At 44.6% G+C, this 20,535-nt stretch overlaps 1 protein-coding gene across 4 annotated transcripts in view; it reads right to left on the reverse strand.

Moving 5' to 3' along the window:
• Positions 1 to 174: 174 nt before the first annotated feature.
• The window catches only part of runx3 (RUNX family transcription factor 3), a 49,720-nt gene continuing 29,359 nt past the window's right edge, over positions 175 to 20,535 (reverse strand). For 2 of the 4 annotated variants that reach the window (XM_067613463.1, XM_067613464.1), the window contains 3 exons: positions 14,620 to 14,766; positions 8,477 to 8,554; positions 175 to 3,458 (listed from right to left, as the gene is read on the reverse strand). In XM_067613463.1, the coding sequence (XP_067469564.1) occupies positions 2,977 to 3,458; positions 8,477 to 8,554; positions 14,620 to 14,766 (707 nt within the window). In that variant the 3' untranslated portion in view covers positions 175 to 2,976. The remainder of the gene's footprint in view (positions 3,459 to 8,476; positions 8,555 to 14,619; positions 14,767 to 20,535) is intronic. The other 2 variants (XM_067613466.1, XM_067613465.1) reach the window with 2 other exon arrangements.

Genomic DNA, 20,535 nt, shown 5'->3' on the forward strand with positions numbered 1-20,535 from the left:
AGAATGTGGCTATAAATACTGATCCCAAATCTAATGTGGGTGTGATTTTTCTCAGAAGGGCAGGTAAAGAAAAATGATGTTGTCATCACTCTCTCTCTCTTGGATTTCCTTTAACTAAAATGAGTTTAAAAATAAGATGATTTATGAAATAAACAGCAGTTGTGAAGCAAAAAGTGAAACACATGTTTTTTAATTAAAATGATTAAAAACTACATTATCCGCAAACTTTACAAGCACTCAGTATGGAAGCATTAACGATAATATTACATACAGAGATGAGATCTTTAAATTAACATATCAGTTTCAGATGTACATGCTTTGAGCATAAAGAGAAATGAAGAGAGCAAGATGAATTAACATTTCGGTATATGAAAAGGAAAAGGGGATTCTTTTAAAAAGAAAAGTATCATTGTGCTCTTTACTCCGACAAACAATAAAATACAAATCAAATTACGTACATTTTGGCTTCCTAGTTTTGCATTAAGATTGATATTAGAGATCAATCGAGACATCATATGTTTACAGCACATATTTCCCATCATTAACATTCTAACAGTATTACAGGCAGTTGTGAAGATCTTTGGTTTTTGTGAAGGAACCACATATGTATATGTAAAAATGTGATTTCTCTAGCTGCATGATTTTTGCCCATAATAAAGTAAGGTCTTCAACCGTATGAAGGCTCCAGAGGAGAGAGCATGGAACAAGCCTTTCCTCTAAAAATCGAAGGGAGACAGGAATGAGACATTGTTACTCATTATTAAAAAAGAGGAATAAGGCAGAGGTTGTGTATGTGACATCTATAAAACACCTTGCATAACTTATTTTTGTACCTGAGCTGCAAATGCTAGCTGTTTTTTTTTGTTGTTTGTTTTTTTTTGGATCACTATTCACTTTTAAATGAAATCTCACTTGTGTAGCAACTAAAACAGCCATCTTTCAGAGTCATGAATGCTAATCATCTTCCTTGTTGTGGAAGACTTTCCTGGTAGATATTAGACACCTGACACATGCCGTAAATGCCTTAGTGTGGCTCATACCAACATGCTGATCAGTAACTCAGACCAGAAAAGACAGAATCAGGGACCATAAAGGCTTCAAAGCACTTACTGATTAAACAGAACAAAGGGACCTGTGCACAACAAGGGAAGGTTTTTTTTTTTTTTTTTTTTGGTTTCTTTTGCGTAATTGCCCTTGGTGTTGGTAAGAAGATACCACTCTGACCCCACCTCCTCCTTCTATCCCTTCATCCTCACTCTCTTCCTCCTCCGGGGATAGAGGGATGTGTAAATGTAGGGCAAAGGCCCTCGGGATGGGGGGAATGTGCACACACACCTGTGGTGCAGGAATGTGTGTGTGTGTCTAATCATGATATTATTAATTACAAGATGAATCATTTTTGTTTGTGTGTGTGTGTGTGTGTGTGTGTGTGTGTGACTTTTTAAGGACAAGGACACTTGATGTGTGCTCAGCAAATACATGTGCAGGAATATGTAATATTTAGGTCTACAGACTTTCAGATATTTGTAAATACATAACTGAAAAGGAGAAATGAAAGTTCAAACATAGTGCAAAAATTAAGCGAATGGCTTATTTAACGCAGGAAGGCAATTTGGAAATTGTTTAAAAGGTTGCGGCTCTAGATACACCATCTCACTAACAGAATCTGTTGGGCGTGGTTCATAAGTAATAAAAGTTTTTAGTGCATCAAAGCTACATTGGAAGACAAAATAATTACATTAAAGGTTTTGTTTTTTTATAATTTAGTAGCAATATATTACACAAATTCCAAATTTATACTTAACGACAAAACATGGTATATATACTGTATATATATAAAAAAGGAAAGGAAGAGAGAAATGCTTATGGATTTTTGGGTATATGTGTACATTTCCTCAAAATTTGGCTCAAATAAATATCAAAAGTAAACCATGTCATCCAGTTTAAAAATACCAGAGTAGGACATTTGTTTTCAGAAAAGGGCTTGAATAAGAAATTTAAGGAAAAAAGGAGTAGACACAACAGGATCTGAATATTCCTGGAGAAAAAGAAACTATTGAACACCCCTCTGCTTTAGTCTTTAGTACATTCTTCAAAATATCAGCCATTGTCCTGTTGAAAGTTGATACACCGATGACACAGCAGAGGAGATAAAATGCTTTTCGCTCAAAGATGCAGCAATTGTGTTAAAAACATCCACCGCATACTGTAGCACCAAGGGCTAACGTGTCCATTCGGATAATAAATTAGGCAATAAGGTACTGCACACATACTGTGAGCACATGAAACAGCCCTGGATGCAAATGAGGATGTTTTCACAACTGACACAATGTTTTTGCAATAATTAAAACTTAAAAGAAAATTAAAGCTTAAAAAGACCGATTGCTACAGCAGTGCAGCCAAGCCTTGGAAGGATGTCCGAGTCACTCGCGGAGCAAACATTCAGTCTGGCTGCTCTTCTCCGCCTACCAAGTGAGTGGGATCAGTCTGAAGAGTCTGTTTGTCGAATGTCTTCTGTGGTTTGTCAGTTCATCAGCTGCACTGATTGATCTTTTGTTCTTTTGTCATTGACGAGTACCTGTTTACACCACACAAATGATCCTGAAACGTTACTATGGCTTCTCTGGTTTTTGCCCTCGCTTCTATTTACAGTTTCAGCTCAACATCATCTCATCAACTTATATGGCTTTTATAGGCTAGTTCTTTAAGAGTACATGTCTTAGCACAGTGCAGGAGTTCACTCAAAATGTACAAAATACATGGAAGTCTTCAGAGAGTTGGTAAAACGCTGAAAGTCTTTTAAGCGAGTGCTGGGGAAATAAAAGACAAACATGCAGCATTTCTCTTTTTTTTGTTTGTTTTTTTCCTTTTGTTTCAGTGTTCAGCTTTTTTGTTCATCATCCTCTTCACTCCCTCCCCCCCCGCCCCCGCCCCCTCACTTCTCTCGCACCCTCTGATTGTCTAGCTGTCTGTCAGTCAGTAAGGCCTCCAGACGGACTCATCCAAACGGCCCGAGGCACTCATGGCCGTGGGGGAGTTGCTGTGGCTGCCGTCAGCCTCCACGCCCTCGCTCTGGGTGTTCAGGCCCGGGTTCATCAGGCTGTTGGTCCCTCCGGTGCCCGCGGCCCCCGAGCAGGACAGCAGGCGGGTGGGGGAGCGCTCGCCCCCAGTGTTCCCCGGTGCCACCATGGAGAACTGGTAGGATCCAGAGCCTGTGCCGTAATACAGGTAGGAGTTGGACTGGAAGTTCTGGGTCTGGTTGTTTGAGTAGGGTGGCGGCAGGTAGGTGTGGTATCTAGAAGAGGCTGACATGCTGAGGCCGCTGATGCCAGTGCTGGAAGTGTTGGCGGAGTAAGGGAAGGCCCCGGGGTAGTGCATGCGGGGGTCCGAGAAGCGAGGGTCAGTCAGCGGCGACAGAGACGGGAAGGTGGTCCTCTGTTGGAAGAGATCTGTAGTCCCTGTCGGCAGAAAGACACAAACAAAAGATTGGCAAGAGTCAACAAACATTCATCCATGAATGAAAACTGCTGTTGTGATTATGAAACAAGGGGCTCAGGGAATTCTCATTTGTTATTATTTTAAAAAACAACCCACATCTCCAGAGCAGCAAACCTTCCCAAACCCCCAATTCTGAGCTCAGATTTCTCGCGATATGCCTGTCCATGGAAATGTTTGCTCAAAAGTAATGAACTGAGACATTTTTTTGCTTAATAACAGTCATCAAGCACTGACAGCACATCATCCCACAGCCCCATGCACAAGACTGAAGTTATGAAAAGGCCCCCTCGCCACGGCCCTCCTACCACTCCTTCAAAAGGAGAGCAACATACAGTATTCTATCTTTCTCGGAGCTATGAAAAGAGGCATTGTCAGTTCTGAGGGGTGCTTTGTATAAGCACTGACGGCTTGTTGCGCTGTTGTGCAACTCATCATAAATCATACTTCAGTGACAGAGTCAGACGGTCACAATCAGAGACAGACAGAGAAGGAAAATGAAAGGAAAAAGGGAAGGAAGGGAAGGAAAATGTGTTTTTGTGTGAATATCCTCTAACCTAATGTGTATCACAGTCCAGGTCCTGTCAGGGGTCAACTGCTAAGTGTAATCTCACAGGTAACAGAGCACAGTGAAGCCAGCTGTTAAGACTTCAATTTCACTGAACACTTTCTAATTTATTCAGCTGACAAAAGGGAAATAGAAATATTGCTGGAGGGTTTGACTTGGCAGTTTGCTTCTTTGAGATTTGGGACCGCTACTGTCACCAACATAGTGCCTTAAGTAAAACACCATATTGCCCCTCTCACTTAACTGAGGAGTATTATTGGCTGATCTTACATCCTGAGCTTCGGTTATGAACCCGTTCACAGTCCTGCAGTCGTGTAGGACTACTGAATGCTGCCTGCTGCCACCTGCTGTAGTATTTGAACCCTGGTAGAGGGACGATTTTGTTTTGTATATACATTTTTGCTATATTATATATATATATATTTATATAGTATCTTAAGTTAGAAGTCACCACATCATTTTTTAGGTGACCTCCGCCTAGAAAACCTCTGTTGTAGTCAGCTCTGCTTTGGCTTTCTCAATTTGTTATTTTTATGTATGTGGGTGAAAAGCAACGCTGCATTATAGTGCTCATTTAGAAGTGTGAAAAATTAAGCCTTGCTTGACAAGTTAAGCATGTCTAGTCTTTGTGCTACATGACACTGAGATATTTTGGAAGAAGGCATGGTGGCCAAGGTACTCAGGAACTGTAAATGCCATTAACCCAGTTGTACAGCACAATGACGAGGGTGAGTTCCTCATACCTGATGTCAACATATGCTACGTTCACACCTGCTACTTGTAAAGACACACACACACACATATACACACAAACACTCAAACACCTCAGTCCATGGTTATTTGTTTGTCCGCATGTGGCGTTCATGGGTCCAATGTGCCCACATGACTGCAAGTGTAAAATGTGGATTTGGATGGCAGAGAAAAGAGAGCTTGTATTTGTGAAATAGCAAGCGCTTGCACGCCACAGCCCTGAGGGGGGAGAATGCCAAACTTGCGTGCCACAGTCTTGTTGAAATGTCTTTTCCCTATGTCTGGAGAACTGGGTCCATTTTCAGCTACAAAAAAATCTGTTCCTTTGCAATTTCCATGGCCCCTGCTATACTCTTTTTTTTTTTTTTTTTTCAACAACACATTTCTGCAGTTGAATTTCCTCTTCTTTTTGGGATGAGGGAGTTTGGTGGTGGTGGGGGGGCTGTTTCTTTTTCCAGAGTCTACCAGGCACCGGAGTCGGGCTCCATATCTGATTTCACGCGAGGAAAATCCAAGCCTTCAGCTGCTGTTGATTCGGGTGAAGTGGAGTCGGCCCACTAATTCCTACCGGACTCCCAAAAAGCCTGTGCTCTCTCTTTCTCTCTCTCTCTCTCTCTCTCTCTCTCTCTCTCTCTTTCTCTCTATGTCCCTTCATCTCTCTCTGTCTGTGCTAAATTTAGGCTTCAGGGTGAAGCTGGGGAGGGGATCTGTGGTGTGGGGACATGATGGCTCTGGCTGCTGCGGCCCAACCCGCACATGATCTCCATTTAATTGGAGTTGGTGGAAACGTGTTGGCTAAACTGTGGTGGGGATCGACTCCTGTGTTCTGTCAGGGGAAACTGGACTGGACACTTATCACAACACCTTAATGGGCTTGTGCAGTATCAACCTCTTGGCTGTGATCCAGGAGGAGCCTGCTACCACCTTAAACTCTCTGCAGTACAGTAGCTCCCTCTGGAGGAGAGGGCTAAATAAACTCTTTTGTAATTGAGAAGCAAAGTTTTGCAGTCTGCTTTTTCTCCCACTTAACCATATTGCATACCTTACTGCATCCCCACCCTCCCCCACCCAGTATAAGTACAGGCTTCGCTGTTGTGGCTGTGGTAACAGTGGTGTATCTTTGGCAGAGAGGGTCTTCCTAACTGAGACTAGTAGTAGCTGCCTGTAACCTCTGCGGCCCAAAACCACACATGATCTCCATTAGGCTCATCTGAAACGTGTTGACTAAATTGCAGGGACAGGAGAGGGGATGGACCCCAGAGGGCTAGCTGGCACAGTCTGCCGTCTGTGATGTTCCCAGTCTATGAAGCGAGTAGCTGGGAATCAGGGGTTTTATAGAGAACATAGTGTTCCAGCTCTCTTTTTCCTCCTCTTGCTCTGAAGCATAGCGCCATGCACTTATTTAATTCTGCAACACCAAGGGTGGAGTCCTCCTCCTCCTTTTTGCTTAACTCAAGAAGTCCACTAGTCCACAGTCAAGCGTGTAACCCAGATATGACAGGAGGTTTGCCTCATTTGGTTATGGGCGAAACTGATTTTGGTTGTCAACATAAGGGCAAGTTTGAGGCGGTGATGTCTGTGTGTCTAATTGCGCGCAGGTTATGTGTGTGTGTGTGTGTATGCGTGTGTCCGCATGTGGTGGCTGGCGATGGGGAGATGCAAATCCAGGCGCTCACCTGTGAAATGTTTACTCAGGCTTGATGCAAACTGTGACGGCCAGCGCCCAGGGAATGGTGTCTCAGGCAAATAAGTGGAGGGATGGAAAGGGGAGCGAGAAAACCACAGGTTCATCCAGCTACATGTAAAGACACACTGTGCTGTACAGTGAGATGGTTTTCGAACTTTTTTCCTCATATCTCCCCTAAAGAGACACTGCTGCACTTTATTATAGATTTTATCAATACAGGATTTAACTCCCGTCAGAGGTAATGAGGTTCTCTTTGATTTACTGACTGGTTTCAGTTGTGGTGAATGCCATAAGGATGAGCCGTCACTGTTGATAACAGGGCGATGATGACAAGGCAACATAATGCCAGGGCAGAGCTGCTGTTGCGCAGGCCAAAGAATAGGAGACACAAATGAACACAAATGATCTCCAGGTGTTTATTTAAGCACTAAGGCTTCGGGACCAGAGCATCATGTCGAATGCAAATGATATCACCTCTGTACTGTGGCAACATGGTCAACAGCCCCGAAGCCTCAACCACGTTAAGCACTTTATCATGTGAGCGCAAAGGATTTTGCATGTTCCCAACTTATGATATGCAATACAAGCAAAGCAAAATGAAGTTTGTGATTACAAGAAAACCTGAGATTTTCCTAATGCATCAACAAACAAGGTGACGTGATTAATATGTTTGTTTGTTGAGTAAATCCTTTTCTTTGAAAGGTTGTTGCTTGGAAGCTGTAGTCCAGTAATGTGATGCTGACCTGAGGCCTGCAAAGTGTTACTGTAACAATTAAGTTATGTGACTATAAGTAGCAGCATGATGCATCTCGCTTTCTTCCATCTCTGTCATATTTTCTGTACTGTTGACTGGAATCTCAAATGTAGACTTTGAGGTCTTGAAAAATTGTTTTTGTAACCATCACAGTCAATCATATTTTACAAACCACTATTGATGTCTTGCTCCGCAGTGAATCTCTAGCTAGAAAAGGCTTTGCACAGTCAGTAACATACTGTTTGTAAATATGTAATTCCATTCCAATTCATATTTCTGTTTTTCGGCCTCAGGCATTGAATCATATCTGATTAATTGTAGAAAAAAAGCAAGATCTGTGAGCCAAATCTAAAAGTCATTTCATTCTTTCTTCTGTGTGTATGTGTGTGTGTCTGAATGTGTGTCCTCATCACTGTGTGAGTGGATGACTCAGCACGTCTGGTGTGGTGTGGTGGTTTCTGTGTAGGGGACGGGTAGGAGACTGAGGGGGCTGTTAGACAGCAGCAAAGATCCATATTGCCAAGAAACAAATGAAAGAAAGAAGGAGTGGGAGGAAAAGAAGAAGAGGAGGGCAGGCAGGGTGGTGGCGTCCTAGGAATGTTCTGGGATGTAGTAGAGCCCTACGGGCAAAACGAAACAGACTCCAAAATTGTCACAACGAATGGCACGCCCTGTTTTATGCCCGCCTTTCCAGCTTCTCCACTTCAGTATTGTTTGTTTCAATTTGAAAGGCTGTCACACTGACTATTAATCAAAATAAATTAATTTGAAAATCCTTTGTTTACTCAGAGATGTTCTTTAAGAAGTCCAGTTTGAAAGGTGTGAACTGTCTTTGGCCGTCCAAAGTGCCGCAATTATCTCCTGTGTATTTTTCGAGCGTGTTTGCTGACACCTAGTAATTAAGGCCATTTCTTGCTACTGACCTCACCTCACATGCTGTTTGTTGATTGGGCCTCGCGTTATGATTAAGGCAACCATAAAACACAACAATTATCTCATCAACATACGCACATCCGTGCACATACAGACTTTCTTAAAAGTCACAAAAAATTTGGGGTCAACTTAGGAAAGTCTTGCTTGTGTTTATATCCTGCTGTGACGAGCTATTTGTATGAGGAAAAGTAAAACAGATGCTTGAAGGATTGACCAAAAGCAGGGTTACACAGAGCTCTGTGGCATAGTGAAACAATTAGAAGTAGTAGAGGGCATGGCAGTGTCTTACCTGGCCATGGTCTTAGGTCTTCCTCCACCTTGCATGTCTTCAAAGCGGGGGTTTCCATTTGCTCCTGCCACAGGGCTGCTGTAACACACAATATGAGCAATAGGTGAGCACTAGGATCTGCTTATTAGAGATACGTCAGTGGAGGAACTTTGTTCGTGCAGGAATGTAAAATCTCAATATTTTGTGGTGTGCAGAGAAACTCGTGGGTTGTATATGTGCACAGGGTGAGGAAGTCACTGCCTGTGCCATAGAAATCTAAAGCATGATCCAAAAAAACCCTTCATGACAGACTTGTCAAAACTGTCTTGACATCTGGCGGTTTGGAGATGTGTCTTCCTGTCACAGGTTGGCCTCTGCTGACTGAGCAGTGAAGACTGGGAAGAGGAGGGGTGGTTTTCTCACCACGGTGAGACCAGGCTTGGAAAAACATGCTTGATGGGTGCATGGGAGATATTTTTGGGTCTTTCAGGCGAGACATTGGAGGGGCAGACCTGTGAAGAGACCTGTGAAGCGCAGGACACTCGGTAGCCTGTCCAGCCAAGCTGTCAGTAGGCGAAGGAGGGTCGAGGACCTACTGGCCCAACGCGTGGGACCCTGCTTCACACTCAACGGACACACCGCAGGAGGGCTGAAACAAACAGGGGCTGTTTGCTCTAGGTCTGAGACGGTGCAGTTGTTACAAGACAACTTGCACGGAGCACTGTGGACATGGGCGGTCAAAGCACTCGAGTTGGACAGATGTCTAGTGTACATGCCTCTTAACAATTCAGAAACTTAAAATATTTTCACCACACAGACAGAAACCTGCACTTTATCTAACCTTTTTTTTTTTCTCCTGGTGCTCTAATTTTAACGACAGCACCAGTCAACCATGTGGTATCACTATAACTCTGCCCTCCGCTGTTGAGATACTGCGATATAGTAAACTCCTAACCTCCTGTAGTGGCAATTAGGATGGAGAAGGATGCCAGAAGCAGAGAGGGGGGCTGACGCTGGGCTGTTCACCTATAGCCGCACTGGGCTCAGCATGTGTAAGATCTGTGCTTCCCCTGGAGCTCCTCCACTTCCTTTGCAAAGGCCCAAATCAGCACTCAGTCACTGAGAGGTCCTGCACTATGCCTCACAATGGCAAATTCTTACACATAAATGGCCTTATTCAGAAAGGCTTGCAAGCAGCTGGTGCGATTCGCTCAAGAAAATAAACATTTCCTTCAAATATTTTGATTGGCCGGCAGACAACGTCAATACCAGAGGCACAGATTACCCCTGTTAATAAGAGGACCAACCCCTGGGCGGAGCTGCGGAGTGGGGAAGGCAGAGGCTGAAATGGGAAGAAGCAGCGACTGCGTCACTAATAAGTAGCTTTGGGGTGGTGCCAGTGAAGTTTTGGGGAGGACACAAATAAACACATGCGCTGCTTTTGAAGTGCATGTGTAGATGAAAGGGGTGGCTGAGAAGATGTTTGAGCCAAAATGGCGTCCATCCTCGTGACTCCGGATCCAGCAACGCCTCTGAGACATGTAATGCGCCTGCCGTAATGAAGCGTGTCATTGAGACACAGTGAATGCCGGTCCTTGTGCTGGCTTCCTGTTTCGCTTAGGCCTTAGGCGTCGCAACGGGGAGAGAATGTGAGAGAGCAAGCAAGAGAGAAAGAAAGACGCCAGCGAGGGAAGGAGAGAGAAAGAGAGCGTGTTAGAGAGGGGAGGAACACGGCCTTGGCTCAGCTATGTGGGACATTTGATATGTCTTTTGAGCCCTCACTTATAACGTGAGCAAAAACAAACACATGGGCTGAAAAATCCTATGTTCTCTCTGAGAGCTCGTTGGCCCCCCCACCCCCCCCCCCTCACCCTTCCCCTCTCCCCAGACTCAATAGAGACTGTTCATGGCACACATGTAGTTTCTGTAATTGCTGAAATGTAAAACTCAGCCTGACTCTGATGTGAAATTATAACTTACACAAACAGTTGAGTCTGGTAAAAAACAACTCGCTCTCACTTCTCTTTTTCTTTCTTCTTTTTTTTTTTAACCAAGGAGGCGGCTTCAAAAGATTCCTTTTTTTTTTTGAAGAACAGAAACATTTTCAGTTTGAATTATTCATCTCAGGGTCACAAAAAGAGAGTAACCACAAGTGAAGCTTTCAGGCACCATAACAAATAAACTCTGTGGCGGCCATTGACATATTATGTAAATAGTGGAGTGCAGAAGTAAAACAGAGTGTCTAAAGGACTGGTCCAGATTCCTGCTAGTTCTGGTTGTATTGGCCTCAGAGGGCCAGCTTCCTGCTTGGGTTTGGCAGAAATCAGCATGAAACCCAACTAGTGTGACGGCTATACTCTAAAGTCCACACCGTGGCTACCTGACGGTGCTAATTTCCTGTCTCGCTCTTGCTTCTAATTGGCTGATCATGTCATTCTGGATGTGTGAATTAGTGTGAGCCTCTCAGCCACGGCAGTAGCAGAGTGCCGCCTCGAACCTGGGGGGCCGGCCAGCTTGTTTATGTGGAGTAAACAGTGTGGTCACTGTGGACGAGGCAGGAGGGGCTCAGCTACATTGGGCTGGTCCTTCATCAAACAGGACTTTCTCAAGTAAAGTCCAGTCCAGAGGCCACAGCCTGAACATACTGAACTGAAGAAGGCCAAAGCACAGCTGCACCAGATGTGTGCCAGTTGTGCAGGAGGAAGCCAGCGGTACCAACATTTGTGGAAGTGACACTAATAGAGAGGTTTGCTCCCTTTTGAAATTGAATTCGGAAGATTAATGTTGAGTGCATTTAAAAAAATGACGTATGTAATATATCATTCTGCAAGATCCTACTGACGTTTTTAATAACATCACCACATGGGTCACTCATTCAGACAGACAGGCGCACACTCACACTCACAAAGACACACATAGACACGCACACACACATACACACACTTTTGGGCCCTCATCAAAGCACTGAGCACTTGACTTGATGGCGGAACGTTATGCTAGTATCTGATATTCATCTTCAGAGTGGAACACACAGGTGTTGGAACAAATAACATGTTAAATGATACCACCTCAAAAGTGCCAGGACTTTCTTTTTGGGTGATTAAATTGCTGCTGTATTTCTTTTTTTCCCCCTCCTCTCTCACTGTTAAAACACATTTAAGTTAAAAGAGCCGCTTTCGTCTCGGCTGCCTGTTAGAGGCTGTGCCAGGGGCTTGTTGAGTTTTGTCTGCATTTAAAATGGAACAAGGTAAAACTGGAATCTGTTTTCCACTTTGCACTTTGAGGAAAATCTAATTTTCTATCAGCTGTTTGCTTTTTCTTAAGGCTGGCGAGAACTGCGTACATATTAGAAAATGCAATGTCACAGTTAGACGTTAAATGATGAACTACATTCTGTATCAGAAGGAGGAAGAAAAAAAATGCCACACACAGACACATATAGTATACACATGTACCACACTTGAGGTTTTGAAAACCAGAATAACAATTTAGTACTTGATTGTCTGAGTGTCATATTTGCTTGACTGCGCTAGTCGAACCACGCATTATCAACCACACACACACACACACACACACACACACATACACATTCCCTCCGCCCTTGCTGAGAATCATTCTACATGTCTAGCAGGCTTACCTGTGGCCACAGAAGAACAAAAACAAGCAGCGTATACAGCGTCTGCCAGCGTGCAGGAATCCTGTCACTGCATGCACTGTAATGAGCTCTTAATTACCCTGTCTGTCTGGGGCACTAGCGGAGAACTTGCAACACTAGCACAGAACTGTGTATGTGTGTATGTGTGTGTGCGTGTGTGTGTTTTGTATTTTCAGTGAGCCTATGGTGCAATCGTCTATGTGTGCGTCTGTCTGATTTAAGAATCCTGTGTAGTGTTGAGGAGATGTCTGGAGACGTGTCCTGTTGACAACAAAACTGAGACGGTATTTCATGCCTCAAACAACAAAATGAAGCAAGGGGGCTTTAGGAGGAGATGACACTGTATTTTCTTATTTAGTCGCCTTCAAGGGAAAATGTAAGGTTCCATCCTGGGATAATGGAAAACATCTTTTGTAACAGCGAGACGGGAATCCATTTAATTATAACGTGGTGATGGGCGATCTATCACCCAGCGATTCTCAAACAAACAGGCCCCGGGATTAAAAGTATCTGCAAAATACAACAGTGTCTGGCAGGGCTGCCAAAAGCAGAGACGTGTGTGCTGTTTATATGTAAACACCTCTCTGTTTCTTTGAATGGGATTTATTACAACAAGCCTATTTTGAGTTTGAGCTGCGCTTGTAAGACTGCAGCGTTGTAGTCTGTTGCCTGATTCCTACACATACAGGAGCGCTCTGTGTGATCCGTGCCGCGACATACATCTCCAGTCTGACTCTCAGACACTCCAAAAGATAGACGAGGAGGTGGGAGGGGAGAAGGGCCCTCTGCTCTGTTATTTAATTATTTTACCACTGTTGCCCTGCGGTATGCCGTCATGATGGTAATACCACAGATTAAGGTGTGTGGTTTTTTACAGCCCTTCCCCTTCTCCGTCTCACTCGCAGACAATCCACATACACGGCCTCCAGTCACCGGCAGCTGTAACATGAAGCTTGAGCCCTTTTACTGTCTCTGACAGTTCCAACTGATGTTAATGTGTTGTTTCTGCTCACAGTGTGTGTACTGTACATGTGTGTGTTGCAACATCGCAGCCCTTTGAAGCCTGATAAGTCTATGACGCTCTAATTCCTATCCTAATCCTGTGCGAGGCAGACAAGAGCAGAGCAAAGAGCTGCTCCTCATCTGCTGTCTGGACCAAGTCTGTACACCTCTCCCTGCCGACCGGAGCACTCCCCCTCCACCACCACCCCCACCCCATATTTAAGTCAGCCCTCAGAAACTTAAAGCTCCCTGTATAAGCTTAGCTGCAGGGGGCTTTTTATTGGCAGTCACCCTACAGAGCTCACGCCAAATGCTAAACCATCAGAAAATTATCATCACAGTGACTGTATTGTGTTGAAGCTCCACTCTGTTTATTTTCAGCGTAACCAGTCATTGGTGTTTCTAAAAGGGCTGACATGTTTTCTGCTCAGTACAGACTGTGCAAGGGAACAAAATCAATATCAACAGTAAGTAAGGACATGGGGGAGCAGGGTAAAAGACCCTGTGTTCTCCACAGTCAGCTGTTAGATAGGTGACTCAGCACTGGCTAAGCTAAGCGCAAGGCCAAACAGTGGTGTATGGCTGCGATACACACTGATAGAGTTCCACCCACACACGGCCCAGCGCTCCCAAACAAGCCCTCCTGTACACAGCAACATGCTGATACAAAGGTAATGAGATTCATTAGCTGGCATGAGAACTAGAGAGTGGGCGGGAGAAGAGAGCATACTATGTGTGTGTGTGTGTGTGTGTGTTTAGTCTGCATTCTTCCAGACATGTCATCCTGTTAAAGAGGTTCTGACAAATGACGGAGAATGAACACTCATCTTCAACTCCAACTCGAACCATCACCCACGCAGCTACTCACAGCATACACACTCACACACACAAACACACGTAAGCTTGAAACAACCCCCTCCCCTCCATCACACCACCTCAGTCTGAGCTCTCAGCCCCCCTCAACCCCCACATTCGACCAGTCTGAGAGTGACGTGATTGCCAAGGTAGCGGGCGGCTGTTACATTCCTGAGGCTGTAGTGTGCGGTGTGCGGAGGCCAGCGTCAGCACCCAGGCCAAGCTCGGTTGGCAGCATCCGCCGTGCCACCTGGCCACAGACTCAACCCAGCACGCTGTGGGGCCCGGACCCACCGACACAGGGCATCCGGGGACAGAGCTGACATGAGCTTCCCCTCGGACAGCCAACACATATAAGAGCTCCCAGATTAGTGGAACAGAACTCAAAAGCCCCTCATGGAGGAAACGTACATGAAGGGCACTTGGCTTAGTTTAACGTTGGGTGAACAGTATGTACTGTGTTGATGTGTAACAGATTTGTATTACAGATTACTTACCCTCCGGCCAAATAAAGCAAAATATGTTTGTCTTGTTCGAGGAGTTATTTACTTCGAAGTAATGGCGGTTAATGTGAGCGGATATTAGCTTTACAGTGTTGTGGTGATTATGGGGATGTTGGTGGGTTGTGGTTGTATGTATCAGTTGTCCTCACCTTGTGTGGTGCTGAGGTGGGTTTGGTGGATTGGGCGGGGATTATTGTTCACTGGGCCTATCCGCATAGTCCGCTGGTAGCGCTCGATCTCTGACAGCCTGTCCGAGAACTGCATCTTCTGAGGGTCTTCTATCTTCACTCTGTGCCCTGAAACAACCATATAAAGAGGACGGGTCAGAGAAGAACGAAGGACTGCCAATTTACCACCTACACAACAAGGAAAATGGCACCAAACGGCACTTTATATTTCCAGAGTTGTACCAAAATAGCAAAAACAATAACACAAGTCCTTTTGGAAAACCTTTCCTTCTCTTCTCCCCAGTTTCTTAATGGAGCCGGGCAGTTTGACATGTCCTGGCAAAACAACATTTCTTTGCCTGTCTGAAGTGTAATTAATGCAAAATCAACTTGGGCTGTGAAGGCTGTCAATATCCTCCATTGTAATTCACACAGGAGGAAGTTATATAAGGGGGGGAGAGATACACTGTCACCATGTTTTTAGCTTGCTTCCAAAACAAAAATATTATTAGAATGTTAGCAGACCTTGAAATACATTGGCTAGACACTAAGTGTTACCCAAACTGCACCTGCTGCCGCGTCATCCGCAGATAACGATAGCATAAGTGGTAGAAAATAATTACTTGAGGAATGCTGTTTTCCCAAAAGTGTAAGGAATAATGAAGAATGAATTGCAACATCAGGCATTTTCATGAATTGCTTAAGTTAAGTGATTTAAATCTTGCAGTCTTGCTTAAGAAAAACAAGATATAGTGAGATCTGCTCCCAATAACCACCCCTCACACACACACACACACACACACACACACACACACACACACACACACACACACATACACACACATTCAGGTCTGACTGACACAGCACTTAGTCAGAAGGAAACACCCAGACAAAAGCTACCAGACCATATAGTCATCAGTCTTAAACATAAACGGAGAGAAAGAGAAAGACAGAGAGAGAGCTTTTGTGTGTGTGTGTGTGTGTGTGAGTGTGTGTGAACGCAGGAGGTGAGAATTAGCTCTGAGTAAGTGATGCATATCTCCTGCACCTCTTTTATCCGGACCCGGAAAACTAACCAACACACTTAGCGCTCCTTATCACATCAGATGGTAAGGAAAACAAGAAAAAAACAACCACCTCTGATTATTCCTTTTATGTAGACACTCACATGTACGCTTACATGTACAAATACAATGTCCACACACACACACACACACACACGTATATGTGCACATGCTCTACATGTGAACACTCCTTAAATGTCAGACATGAGTCCGGATGAGGGTTCTTCCTCTAATGGGAGGAAGAGATTTTAATGTAACTATCAATGCACCAAAACTGTGTGTGAACCAGCATGTATACATTCTGTGGTTTTCTCCCTGGCATCTCTACAGAGTAGCCTAATGTGAAGTAATGGCTGGATTTGAATATTTTATCACTATATAAAGAGGGCAAGGCAGACGGACCAATATGGATTTTGCCCGTCCTTTCTCTCCACTGACCCATGGGCAATATATCTTCCCTCAGAGGCTGACCCATGGGTAAAGTTTCCTCTCGTTTACCGCTCTGTCCATTTGTTTGTACCCACCGCCTCCCCTCCATCCTGTCTTTACGAACTATATAGAAATATCTAGCTTCGACGCCCCCCAACCCACATGTGAGCAGACACAGGCGCTCGTGTACAGACACAATGTCTGATCGCGGGCAGGCAGTGAAATCATCAAAGTCAAGTGATGTAAGTCCAAATCCCTGCTGTCTAGATTCAAACTGCAGCACAAAACGCTTCAGAACTTTTTTTTTTCGAATCCACCCACTGATCAACAGTTACGTTGCACTTTACGTGTGTGAGCGTGTGTGAGAAAGAGAACGACTCAGTTATGACTAATCTGTCTGAGCAGAGACAGCAGTTCTGTTGCTGCTCTCCAGCTGTTTGTTTTCCCAAAGAAAAAGACAGTGTGTGTGTGATTCCACCCATCGGCCCACCAGTTTGCTCCGTGCCGTTACTCAGGAACATATCCTGGGCGTACGCACGCTCTGTAATATCTTTTTTATTCATGCTCACATACGGCCAGTCTGCCTTCTCTTTAAACAGTGATGGAAGGAATGAAGGCCAGAATTCTCACTCACTCTCTCTCTCTCTCTCTCTCACACACACACACACACACACACAGCGCCAGGTCCAGGCTCCATCACCCACATAGACACTGTGGCTACTGTCTGTTCCAGAGCAGGGGCGGCCAGGGGAAGCGGCCCTCCAAATATAGCCCCTATATGTGTCCTTGTGTAGTTATTAAGAGATTTACACCACCTCAAACGGCTGAGGTCAGGGAAATGATACATCCCACCGCTCACTGGTTGGAAAAAAAACACAGACAGGCAGGAAAAAAAATGATAATTGGTCAGTTTTTCTGCGGCCAATGGTGGTCTAAGATGAATTGGCTGGCTCTTTAGGGATGAAAGTGATCATTCAGCTGCCCACAAACACATACACACACACACACACGCACACACACACACTTGAGCCTAGCTGTGGATCCCGTGGCCCCGTTCCAGCTGGCAGGGACACACTGCATTTGGCGACACACTGTACGGAGCTTCCAGTAGGGGGTTTAGTGGGCTGTGAGAGGTTGATTTTTGGGGAGCAGATTGAGGCTTCATTAGAATGAGGCCTGGAGCTCATTAACCCAAGGCACACAGTTGCTGTTAACACCACTAATCAACTGAGAGGCGGCTTTAAACTTTCTTTCTCTCTTTCTGCGCTGTTTTTCTCTCATTTGTTGAAACACTTTTTTCCCAATTCACTGCCTTTCTTTCTTGGATACTTTTAAATTAAGCCAATGTGTGTGGAAACACACTCACACACTACCTTCCCCTCATCTTTTTAAGACAGTTTGATTTGATTTGTAGCTGTAGCAACTAAAGGAAAGCACTTTTGGCTTTTGTGGCTGCTACTACTGCTAGGGATTGTGATGAGACTTGTAGTTTTTTGTTCTGTATGTGCAGCACATGTTAGATTAATTAAGAGGTTTGATATTCTGATTGACATAGGATGTGAACACTGCCGTGGAGATAGAAATGGAGGGAAACAATTTACTGAATGGCTTCATTCAACAGCAGAAGAATAGTTTTTATATCTGTCTAAATCATTACAGTCTCTGAAATGTAGCACCAGCGAAACTCCACCTGTATCTTCCAGTTAAACCTCGTGTTAATACGCTGTCTTTGGCCGGTTGACCCTGGCTGTAGCCGCAGTGTGTCTAGTCCGACCGCCAAACATTTGACTTCTACTTCTGCAGGGCCGAGGGCCAGAGGGGTGCCGGCTCTACACACCGGCACCATTTCAGAGGGGTTTCTGTGGTTGGATGAATATTTAATGTGTCAGGGTGCACTTAGGAGAGAATGCCCTTTTTTTCTCGTTATGATATCATAACCACAAGATAGAGCTGGGAGATGGGGGCCGATGCACACATGAGGCCTAAACAGCAGCGCTCAATACACACCCGGAGCCAAAATGGATGCTAAAGGTTGTAGATTTACTAGCCTCCTCTCAGAGTAGCGGTCACATCATCTGAAAGCATTATGGAAGTCTATGAAGAACAAATAAAATGCTTGATATAAAATGTCTGGTATTAACGATGTACTGAAAGGCTACGGCTGTGTTTTGAAGAAAATGGGTGTGCCGTTCTCAGCCTTGCTTTGTTTTGTGTGTGCATGTGCGTGTGTATGCGTGTCTTTTTATTTCCTGATAGTGTTTTATCTTCTCTGCAGAAAAGCATGAGATGTAACATGCTGCTTTGCTCTTTTTTTGCCCTTCTGCTTTGAAGCGCATGGAAATGGGTTGAAGTGGAAGTGATGCAAAAAGTGTGAAGTTGTTTTTCATGAGATTGCACTCGATGCTTTGAGACCAGACCTCGAGTTGAGGAGTTTGCTCGACTGAGTCTTGCCCAGCCTTCCCTCCACAAAGCCCGTATCAGCTCAACACAGAGACAGTGTTTGCTCAGTAAGGTGACAGCCAGGCCTTAAACACTGACGGCCACAGCTGAACGATCACCCAATACGACCTGTTTCCTGCCCTCATCCCCCACTTTTTCCTCTACTTATACTCTCTTTCTCCCTTTCTCTTTCTGTTTGTCTCTGTCTCCATTGAAAGAAAGAACATATGTTCCCGTCCGAAGGGAGACACATTAAACACAAGCTCTTTTTAGTAAAGGGCTGGGCGCTTTTTCAGGGGCAAACTGAAACTCTATCTGGACGGCAAAGGGCAATACGTGCTTTGGCCCAGACCCAAGTCTGCACTGAATATATTTGAAGTGTAAATATTTGTATTCGTCGTATAAATGGACTTGATAGGCCCCTGATAACAGACTAGAATTGATTTGGAGTGCGTGTATCACGCTTAACAGTGAAAACTATGTCTGGACTGTAAAGTCAACGGTAAGTATGGTATAGGATTACACACAAAAAAATGTCTGCATGCATTTCTGATTCTAATTCGAAGGCTACAAAATGGCAGCTTAGTGTGATGTTTTTCTGCTCAAGTAGTATATTTGTATGAGCTCATGTTGAGTCAAATCAATATTACCACAACTTAAAATGCATCTAGCTTTCCTTTGAGGTCAGGGAAGCCCATGCAGTATGCATTCATGTATCGAAAGTCAAGTGTTGAGGAGATGTGAACCGAGTGCAGGATCCTTATCTAGCTTTTGAAACCGCACAGCGCGATGCGGGGTGACAGTTGAACATATGTTGCAGCGAGGCCTACTTGCCTGCAAAGCAAACTTCCGTTTGGCTTCAACAGACACTGGGAACGTTTCAACATCTGTTGAGCAAAGTCTTGTACACCTGTCTTCCTCTTCCTCCTCTCTAGCGGACCTGAACCCCCGACTTGCTTGTTCCCACCCTGCCTCTTTCCGACTCCCTTTCTCGTACTTCCCTTTTCGTTCTATTACTGGTGGCATCACACAGCTCAAAAAGCATCAGTGTGTTTGCCACTGTGTTTCCCAAGGCCACGAATCACACATTTGGGTATTTACAGTGGGGCGAATCAAAGTTCTTGTTTTGAGGCTGACCCTGAAGGATGTGGCTTTTACCCTTGGCTGGTGATTGTGGCTGTCTCGTCTGCGCCTAAATGAGTCGATGCTAGCCACACACAGACATTACACTACTTTGCACTCATTTACATAACAGTCTCATAACACTTTCAGTATGAAGTTCTATTACTATAGCACAATGCATTGAATTACACAGACTATTTCTTTCTTGGAACATAAACTAAGTGTAAGATAAAGTCTTTGTCATAAACATGTCAAGCACTGACAGTGGTGAGGGTTTTTTTTTTTGTGGAAACATGTCCATTTAAGCTTTTGGAAGGAGGTCAGTAAAAGTTTTGGCATGCTTTTATCTATAGTTCACCCTCTCTGGCCACAGCTGGGGGATCGTCTGGTCCCTCAGGCAGATGCATCAGTCTCTCTGGGGACATCAGCAGTGTGAAAATCCCCCTCGCAGGCCTGAAAATAAGCTGCTCACAGCGGAAGTTGCTACATGAGACTGTTTGAGCAAAGAGCACAGCCTTCCTTTTCTGATAAGGGGATAAAGCTCTTTGTGTGTGTGTGTGTGTGTGTGTGTGTGTGTTTGTGTGTATGTGTGTGTGTGTGTGTGTGTGTGTGGAACAGAAGCAGTGCCACACAAGGACAGCCCTACAGTGAGGCAGGTTGAGGCAGGCAAGGAGAGTGAAGGGGTGCCAAAATAAGGCCCAGTGCACCCGGATTCCCTAACAATACAATAAGGCCCGTAGCACATTTGAGAGCAATCATCCCTCTTTTGTCCCGCTATTCTATAGTGTGTGTGTGTTACTGTCTTCTAGTTGAGAGTTGAGGCGTGTTGGGGGTGATATGAGAG

The sequence above is a fragment of the Thunnus thynnus genome, chromosome 16 (genome assembly GCF_963924715.1).
Source record: "Thunnus thynnus chromosome 16, fThuThy2.1, whole genome shotgun sequence".
Lineage (NCBI taxonomy): Eukaryota > Metazoa > Chordata > Actinopteri > Scombriformes > Scombridae > Thunnus > Thunnus thynnus.